The 9,721-nt window shown below is 46.1% G+C and overlaps 1 protein-coding gene across 1 annotated transcript in view; it reads left to right on the plus strand.

Annotated features, from left to right (window-relative positions):
• The window catches only part of CASR (calcium sensing receptor), a 53,600-nt gene extending 47,180 nt beyond the window's left edge, over positions 1-6,420 (plus strand). Inside the window, exons 6-7 of the mRNA XM_053370274.1 lie at positions 237-360; positions 2,745-6,420. Of these exons, the coding sequence (XP_053226249.1) occupies positions 237-360; positions 2,745-4,186 (1,566 nt within the window). The 3' untranslated portion in view covers positions 4,187-6,420. The remainder of the gene's footprint in view (positions 1-236; positions 361-2,744) is intronic.
• Positions 6,421-9,721: the final 3,301 nt, after the last annotated feature.

Here is a 9,721-nt window from a genome sequence, read left to right on the forward strand (position 1 = left end):
AGGGCTCAGTCAGCCTGCTTATATAGAGCTCCAGTACCTTGTTAATGTAACAACTTTCTAAAACTATCCAATCACTGAACGTCACTTTCGATCCTTCATTTGCATAACTATCTACAGTATCCCCCTGCTGGCCCAGGATGAGAACTTCAGTACATAACAATCTTTATCTAGGTTTTCACCCTCTTCCTGACTGTGCCTCTTTCTGCTCATGGTTGCTTTGTTTTTAATTCCTTCAGGTGCCATTCTCCAACTGCAGCAAAGACTGCCCGCCTGGCAGAAGAAAAGGCATTCTCGAGGGGACAGCTACTTGTTGTTTTGAATGTGTGGAATGCACTGACGGGGAGATCAGTGATGAGACAGGTATGGTCTGATGCGGAGAAATTGATGCTTTGCTCTCTTCTGCTTGGAGACATGTCCCAAGGCGGAGTTGAAACTGGAGCCCACAGTCAAAAGGTTTTGGCAAATTGAGGATGTAGCAGTGTTGTCGCAGAACCTCTGGAAGAATTTCATGGCTTCGTTGAGGGAAGTCAGTTGTCACAGCAACAAAATAGGAAGGTGTTTGTTTTGAGTGGTAGAATCAATAGTAGATCACAGCTCTTAGAAACTTTGTTTGCAGTGCCTTCACCCCTTGGTAATATGTCCTGAGCAAGGACAAAATTTGGCTTTTTTATTGATCTTCTCAGTAGGTACTCCTCCTCCTCCTCTTCTTCGTCTTCTTCGTCTTCTTCTCCTTCTTCTCCTCCTCCTCCTCCTCCTCCTCCTCCTCCTCCTTCTTCTTCTTCTTCTTCTTCTTCTTCTTCTTCTTCTTCTTCTTCTTCTTCTTCTTCCTCTTCTTCTTCTTCTTCCTCCTCCTCTTCTTCTTCTTCTTCTTCTTCTTCTTCTTCTTCTTCTTCTTCTTCTCCTCCTCCTCCTCCTCCTCCTCCTCCTCCTCCTCCTCCTCCTCCTCCTCCTCCTCCTTCTCCTTCTTCTTCTTCTTCTTCTTCTTCTTCTTCTTCTTCTTCTTCTTCTTCTTCTTCCCCTCCTCTGCTTGCTAACCTGTGTGGAGAAACTGCCCACATTGCGCTAAACTGGGCGCTCCCTGGAACTGTCTGTATCTCAGCCAGGTACCATTTCCGGCCTAGTTCTAAGGTGGCAAACCTGCATTCTAGGGCATCATGATGGAAGCACATGACAGAAAACTAGTGCGTCAGAGAGAAGCCTAGTTACAATCCCTAGCATGCTAGTTTTCTGTATGGAGGAAATTTATTTGTAGATGCTGATTTACTGTGTTGTAAACAAAATTTTGCCCTTTTCCCTTATGGGGTATCCAAGAGCCCATATAGAGTCCTTACATAGGTTCCCTATTGGTAGGAGAAAATAACAGAGGCCAACCAGAGAATATTGAGAAGCAAAGCAGCTAGTAAGCCTGATCTTTATTGATCTGTTGCAACAGGGTGCTCCCCTCACACGCAGGAGAGGACGAGGACCCAGAAAAATGGCGTGCAAGGCCTTATAAAGACTTTTGAAATTGCCACCCTGTAGATCAAGACCACCCCCAGAAACATCATGCATACATCACAGAAGGGGTGTAACCTAAGACCACCCCTCAGAACATTTGAATGTTGTTTTTCTCTTGTTGTTTATCTCCTGTCTGGCAGGATACTTGATTGGATTACCTGGGAAGCCTGGCCATTCTTTTGTAGTGATAAATACTTAGTTCCTGGGCCAGGTCACAGGCTCACACCCTATTCAAACAGAGATACGCCCTTAAGACAGGATTTGTGAAGGAAAAGACAATGGGGAGGCTCTTCCAGTTTGACCTTGCAGAGAAAACATTTGCTCAGCCTAGGAATCAAAATGGTTCCAGGTCGGCCTTTCTGTGCTGATCTATGTACATGCGGTTATGAACATTGCCATATATCTTAGACCATAAAATTCCTATCACAACTGCTATAGTGCCATCTAGGCCTGGAACTGCCTTCCAACTGTTTTGGAATTTCTGCCTTCATATTTTTAAGGAAGGGGAATAACTTGTAAAAGAATGAGCTTTCCTCTTATCATCTACTGCCTGTCCCTTTGGCCTTTTTCTGTATATCTGTGGCCTTTTAGAAGTGGATGGAATGTTTGTAATGTATTGGGTCATCATCTTAATTCCCCCCCCTCCCCGTTTTAATGTGGGCTTTTGTTTATTTTTGTTTGGTTGCTTGTTTGGTCACAAGTCACTTCAGGTTGCATTGGGCAAGATAAAGTATCTAACAAATTTAATAAAATGATGATGATGATGATGATGATGATGATGATGATAAGGTTAGCTGATACAGGTGTTGTGGCCCTCTGTGCATAGAGCCTGCAGGGGCAACTACAACCCTGACACCCCTCAAGGGCTCATGTTTTAGGGGTCTTGCACCAGACCCCCATCTACCTCTCAACATTACACAAACAAAGAAAAAAGACGAATGAGACCTTGCAGGTCACCTCAGCCTAATGCAAGGACTTAGCCAGGCCCTATATTGTAATTTTGACAGATGTTTAATGTTCTTAAGCTTGTAAAATTGCATGTGTGTTTTAATATTTATTCATTGCTTCATGTAATTTGTTGATGTAACCTGCCCTGGGGCCCTAGATCACTTTAATAAGTAAATAAAATGAGCCAGAGTTGCTCAACTCTCAGGCAGCGGATAAGACAATACGCAACATACATGCTGTTCAGGTTCAGAAATCTTTCTTTCTTTCTTTCTCTCTCAAGAGTGTCTTGTCTTTTCCAGATGCTAGTGCCTGTGAGAGGTGTGATGAAGACTTCTGGTCCAACGAAAACCACACGTTCTGCATTCCCAAGCAAATAGAATTTTTGTCTTGGACAGAGCCGTTTGGGATCGCGCTCACCCTCTTCGCTATACTAGGCATCTTCCTCACATCGTTTGTCCTAGGGGTCTTTACCAGATTTCGCAACACACCCATCGTCAAGGCCACCAACCGCGAACTCTCTTACCTCCTCCTCTTCTCCTTGCTTTGCTGCTTCTCCAGCTCCCTTTTCTTCATCGGGGAGCCCCAGGACTGGAACTGCCGCTTACGGCAGCCAGCCTTTGGCATCAGCTTTGTCCTCTGCATCTCCTGCATCCTGGTGAAGACCAACCGCGTCCTCCTGGTCTTTGAGGCCAAGATACCCACAAGCCTCCATCGCAAGTGGTGGGGCCTTAACCTCCAGTTCCTCCTGGTCTTCCTGTGCACTTTTGTGCAGATAGTCATCTGTGTCATCTGGCTCTATACGGCTCCCCCTTCCAGCTATCGGAATCATGAACTGGAGGACGAGATCATCTTCATCACCTGCAACGAGGGCTCCTTGATGGCACTGGGCTTCTTGATCGGCTACACATGCCTCCTGGCCGCTATCTGCTTCTTCTTCGCTTTCAAGTCCCGCAAGCTGCCCGAGAACTTCAACGAGGCCAAATTCATCACCTTCAGCATGCTGATCTTCTTCATTGTTTGGATCTCTTTTATCCCAGCTTACGCCAGCACCTACGGCAAATTTGTCTCGGCGGTGGAGGTGATCGCTATACTGGCTGCCAGCTTTGGGCAGCTGGCTTGCATCTTCTTCAACAAGGTCTACATCATCCTCTTCAAGCCCTCGCGCAACACCATTGAGGAGGTGCGCTCCAGCACTGCTGCCCATGCCTTCAAGGTGGCTGCCAAGGCTACGCTGCGGCGCAGCAATGTGTCCCGCAAGAGGTCCAACAGTCTTGGAGGCTCCACAGCCTCGACCCCATCCTCGTCCATCAGCAGTAAAAGCAACCATGAAAATCCCTTTTCATTGCCAAGTCCAGTGGACCAGCAGCAGCCACATGGGTGCAAGCAAAAGGTGAGTTTTGGCGGTGGGACTGTTACTTTCTCGCTGAGCTTCGAGGAGCACCAGACAAATGCAGTAGCCAACCGGAACGCAAAGCACAGGAACTCGCTGGAAGCCCAAAACAGTGACGACAGCCTCATGCGCCACAAGGCCCTGCTTCCTCTGCAACCCAGCGAACCACGAGGCAACGAGCCCAACTTCCAGATGCCCTCAATTCAAGACTCCAACACGCAGGAACCAGTAATGGCAGAAGCAAAGCAAGAAGTGCAAAACTCGGAAGAAGAGCAACCTTCTTTGTCAGATGCATACTTGCGGGATTTTGTAGGCAATGACTCCATCCTAGAGAACGCCATTCATTCATAATCAAAGAAAAAGGAGTCTGTTTCCCCCGCTCTTCTCTAAAACGGGGGGAAAAGACTGGATACATCTGCAACACAGCCAGCCACTTCTTACGGTTAGAATCAACAGGATAAACTCACCTCCAAAGGGCTGTTGAGGGTGGGAGGGGGAAGAAAATGCCTAGTGATAATTTTAGTGAACACCTGTGCTGGTTGTGGAAGATATGAGGAGAAGAAACCCATTGGAAGGACTAGTACCCCCCCCCCCCCAGCTGGGTTTTAGCAGATTTTTGTGTGGAGTTTATCATCGTTCTACCCTAGTGGTCCAAGGCCACCATCTTGCTGTTTAGTGAACATCTCTGAACAGTTCTAGTAACGTGCTCTGCTTTTACATTGATGTATATTATCCCTTTTCTTCGTGGTGTGTAATAGCCCCTCTTTATATGTAAATCTGCTTAGCCATATTGCAACGAGGAAAACCTTTCTGCTTTACACAAAACAGGACATGTGGTTTGACTTAGGGGAACGTCATCCTCCAGGCCCTAGGCAAACGTGCTAAATGAATTTCAGCTCTTGCCCTCCACGTGTAAAGTATTTAAAAATAAGAAGACATCGCTCCTTGTATTTACAATCAAAAGATTAGCCACTTTATGCTGTTCCCAATGTCTCATAAAAGAGGAATAACGTCCCGAGAAACATCGCTGCTTTATGCAGAGCTGCTGCCCTCCCAGAGATGCGTGCCCAGGGTCGACTCACTTGGTAGGCAAAAAGGAAGGGCAACCTGTGCTCCTGGGGAATTTACAGAGATCTCAGTAACATGTGCCCATAACTTAATTTAGGCTACTGTTGTTATGGTTTCTGTGCTGCAAATGGCTGGCATTTTATTACAGCAGGGGTCACCCATCCTCTTGGGCACATTTGCAAACCAGATACCGTATTTTTCGCTCCATAAGACGCACCTAGTTTTTAAAGGAGGAAAACGGGGGGGGGGGATATTCTGAATCAAATGTTGTACTAAACTATTTAATAAACTACCGGTATATCAGAGTGAGAGGGACAGGAGCTGTATGTTTCTTTAGCGTGCGTGCTCAAGGAGCGACGAGCGGGGAGGCAGCACGCCCCCAGACGGACCCAACACAGGAACCCCAGCAGCCTCCTCTCGTGTAAGCGGCTCCTCTCCCGCTTTGCTGCTTTAAAGCGAGCCACGGAGGAGGGAAGGAAGGGGAGCCATGGATCCTTCGCTCGTGACTGCAGCGGGATCCCACTGCCATCCATAGGCATTCACTCCATAAGACGCACAGACATTTCCCCTTAATTTTTAGGAGGAAAAAAGTGTGTCTTATGGAGCGAAAAATACGGTAAATCATTGTGGATGCCCCCCACAGCCACACACAGAGCAGCCTTTTCAGTTGGCTACAACAGAACGCTTCTTTCAAGTCTAATTTGAACAGGTGTCCAGGATCCTTTTTGGGTGCTTGTGCACCCATAACTGCCTCATTGGTCAGCTCTGCTCTGCCATTTGTACTGTTCTGCGTTAACTTCTGTCAAACCCATGGCTCTTTTGGGGAGTAACCCAATACATTTGCAGGCATAATTGGGCTAACAATGAAGCATGAAAGGAAGGAGACAGTCTAAAAGAAAAGGCTCTGAAAAGTGAGGAGTCGCATCCCCAAGGAGGCCTCATTGAACTTTTCATGGCTGCAGAAGCATATGGTCATTAATTACCTGAGGTTTCCCAAGTCATGTGTCTAGCAAGTTAAAACAATATTTATAGCAAACAGTTCAGGGAATAATAACCAGGCCCCAGGGCACTGAGGATCATTTTGGAGATTAAATACCTGGAAAGCTAGGCTCTATTGCAGAAAGCAGCTGACAGCCCAGGGTCCTTCAAAAAGCTTCTTCAAGGAAATGTATGAATGGGAGCCTTAAATAATGGCAAACTAGCACAAAGTAGGCATGTCCCCAGTTTTGTTCGTTAGGAAGAATTAAAAGCGGCTAGCCAGTGGTAGGTGTGGCTAATGCTTTTGCTAAGGGTAGAATGAAACACCAAGATCTCTGTCACCCCAACTTCTGCAACTGCTGGAGTTCCAAAATGTATCTTACAGATAGCAGAGGTTGTTGTGACAGTCAAGACCTAACAGCTGACTCCTGTAAGTAGAGAATGCATCCATAAGTAATATTGGGCCTGTCCCTGAGAGAGAAAACTAAGGAATTTATGACTGAATAATAATAATAATAATAATAATAATAATAATAATAATAATAATAATGAGTTTCCCCAGCCACTCTGGGCGGCTCCCAATCAAGTATTAAAAACAATGCAGCGTTAAATATTAAAAACTTCCCTGAACAGGGCTGCCTTCAGATGTCTTGGAATACTTTCCAAATGTTTGCAGCTTATCGAACAGCTCTTCTCCCCCAAGTACTTGCAGTTGAACCACGTCATATAATCCTGCACAGCGAGCACAAAACTTGAGAAATGCACCATGTCATCACCAACTTAGAAAGTGTAGCATATGTAAGAAGTGAAATGAAAGGGCAGGTGTTGAATGTCCATTGAGCGATACGAAGGAAAGTGCGTAGCTCTACCTACCTATATTTTGTGCTCTACTATTTGTGAGTTCAGAGAACACAACATCATCCTGCGCATTGTGAAAACATCAGACCAAGTAGTCATACTCAAGAATGTGACATGTAATGGCAGCATTGTCAAAGGTTTTCTTTCCCCCTTGTTTTGTTAAAAATCCTTTTAAAAAGTAGACTTTCCTGCTCAGCAAGAGTCTCTTGTATTTTAGCCGTAGATCTTACTCCTCATATTGAGGTTAAAGAAAGTCATGGCGTTGAGCCTGGCCTCTTATATTTAATCCTAATAATTCTTCACTGGCGTTTTAAGGGTTTAGTGATAGGATAGTGTTGTGCTAGAAGGGCCCCGACAGTGAGCACCATTACACATACACTAGAAAGGAGTTTATACTTTATGTTTCAGGAACCTCAGTGGACTATCATTTCTGAGGTTGCTTCACTTGTTTGTATACAGTCATACCTCGGGATAAATATGCTTCAGGTTAAGTATTTTTGGGTTGTGCTCCGCGGCGACCCGGAAGTAACGGAGTGCGTTACTTCCGGGTTTCGCCGCTCGTGCATGCGCAGATGGTCAAAATGATGTCATGCCCATGCGCAGAAGTGGCGAAACTCAACCCACGCACGTGCAGACGCGCTGTCGCATCTTGCGTTCTGTTCGGGATGCAAACGTGGCTCTGGAACGGATCCCGTTCGCATCCTGAGGTACCACTGTGTGTGTGTATATAATAATATACACACACACACACACAAGCTGGGCAGAAAAATCTTCTGGCTTTTGTAAGAAAAACAAAAGAACCATTTGCATTCAGATCCAGCAACCAGAGTTTGCAGGATATCTACCCACAAGTGCTAGTACTGAACTCTGAGCATGGCTTTCTTCTGATGCAAGAGAAGTGCAAGTCCGCAGCACTCTCCCCTGCATGGCTTAGACAACTTCCTTGCCTTTAATCCCCGGAGAGTGTGGATAGTGGAATCACCCTGCCTTGGTACAGTAGCAATAAAGGAGACAGCAGTAGGTCAAAGCCAGCTCAACACTGTTGATGTGGTTTTGAAGTAGGTTGTATGATTGCAGCCAGAGTTCAACTCATGGTGAAGTGGTCATACGACATGTCTCTCCATCATGCATCCAGCATGAAGCTTAATCATCTTGTTTTGCTTCTGACACCCTGCAGTGAATATAGGCTGAGTTGCATGACTTTCATCCCATGCAAGGCTTAACACATATACGAATGGGGGATGTACTCCCTTACTTTGTGGAAAAGGCAGATTAAAGGCATGTCTTCCTAACGGCATATCACATGCTGTTTGCCTTGTACACATGGAAGTAGTCTAAGGGTGCACCCAGATTGTAGTTTTGAATGGGAAAGAATGGGCACCCAGTACACACACACACACCCTCCCTCTGTCCTTGCTAGTCCACGTTTCAGGTTGAAGTGTGTCGAACAAGAGCTGAGCTCTGAGTTCAACAAAAAGGGCCTCTTCTTTGGCAAAATACTTGTTCTTTTTGCGTCCTACACTTGCCCTGCACTCTACAAGCATTGAACCAAATGCGTGAGAAGCTTGTCTGTCTGTCTCTGCATCCTTGTTCGCTGCACTTTCACAACAACTCCTTACCAAACTAGTGAGATTTTCTTTTTAACAGCCATTAAGGACTAGCTAGCCAGCATATTTTAACGATGTATGTCTTAATAAATCACGACTATGGCCAATTTAATTTTCCATTCAAACAATATTAATAAAGTTGAAAAACCAGTTGTTGCCTTACAGTGCAATCTGATGCATGTCTGCTCAGAAGTAGGTCTGTCTTTCCATTGGAGCTTACATACCATTGAATTACCATTTAGTGATTAAAAAGATGAAAAGAGCCCTGCTAGAGCAGACCGGAGGTCCACTTAGGTGCAATCCTGTTCCTAACACTTGCCAGCTCAAATGCTTCTATGAAGTGCACATGAGCTGTGCATGAAGGCAACATCCACCCAACAACTGGTACTCAGGGACAGACTTGTCTCTGGACCACGATGGTCCATGCAGACATCACGGACCCAGCAGTCCTCACCTGAATGCATCCAATACCCTTTTAGAGCCATCTCTGGCACTGGTCACCACCACATCTTGGTAGCAAATCCCCTATGTCAATATGTCCCTGAGTAAGAAGTACCAGTACTTTTATTTTGCCTATCCTTGTCTCAGCTGCCACTCAAGTTCTTTGTCTGCCTCTTGAGTGCCAGAGTTATGGAAGAGGGACAAAAAAACCATCTTTAGCCAGTTTCCCACATACTATTAAGGGACGCGGGTGGTGCTGTGGGTCAAACCACTGAGCCAAGGACTTGCCGATCAGAAGGTCGACGGTTCGAATCCCCGTAATGGAGTGAGCTCCCGTTGCTCGGTCCCTGCTCCTGCCAACCTAGCAGTTCGAAAGCACGTCAAAGTACAAGTAGATAAATAGGTACCGCTCCGGCGGGAAGGTAAACGGCGTTTCCGTGCGCTGCTCTGGTTTGCCAGAAGCGGCTTAGTCATGCTGGCCACATGACCCGGAAGCTGTCTGCGGACAAACACCGGCTCCCTCAGCCTATAGAGCGAGATGAGCGCCGCAACCCCAGAGTCGGCCACGACTGGACCTAACAGTCAGGGGTCCCTTTACCTTTTACCTTAAGAAGATGTACCGGTACTTTTAGCCAGTTCCCCACACATTTTTTTAAAATAAAATTCAGTCTTCGGGGGGGGGGGGGGACAACCACCCAATTCTCCTAATAATCTTTGCTCTAAAAGTTCAAAGCCTCCATTTTCAAAGTCCTCCTGAACATGGACAGTGGGTATTAATAGTGACACTTTCAAAAGGGACAATAATGTTAAGGGAAAGGTTCTGCAAGGCAGCAATCCCACTTCATAGCACCTCTAGGTCGGCCCAAGAGAATGTGGTTTCCGAAGGGAAGGCAGAATCACCTTGGTGGAGGCTGCCTTCGGACTTCCTAGGATT

This window comes from Podarcis raffonei, chromosome 17 (assembly GCF_027172205.1).
Source record: "Podarcis raffonei isolate rPodRaf1 chromosome 17, rPodRaf1.pri, whole genome shotgun sequence".
NCBI classification, from domain to species: Eukaryota; Metazoa; Chordata; class Lepidosauria; order Squamata; family Lacertidae; genus Podarcis; species Podarcis raffonei.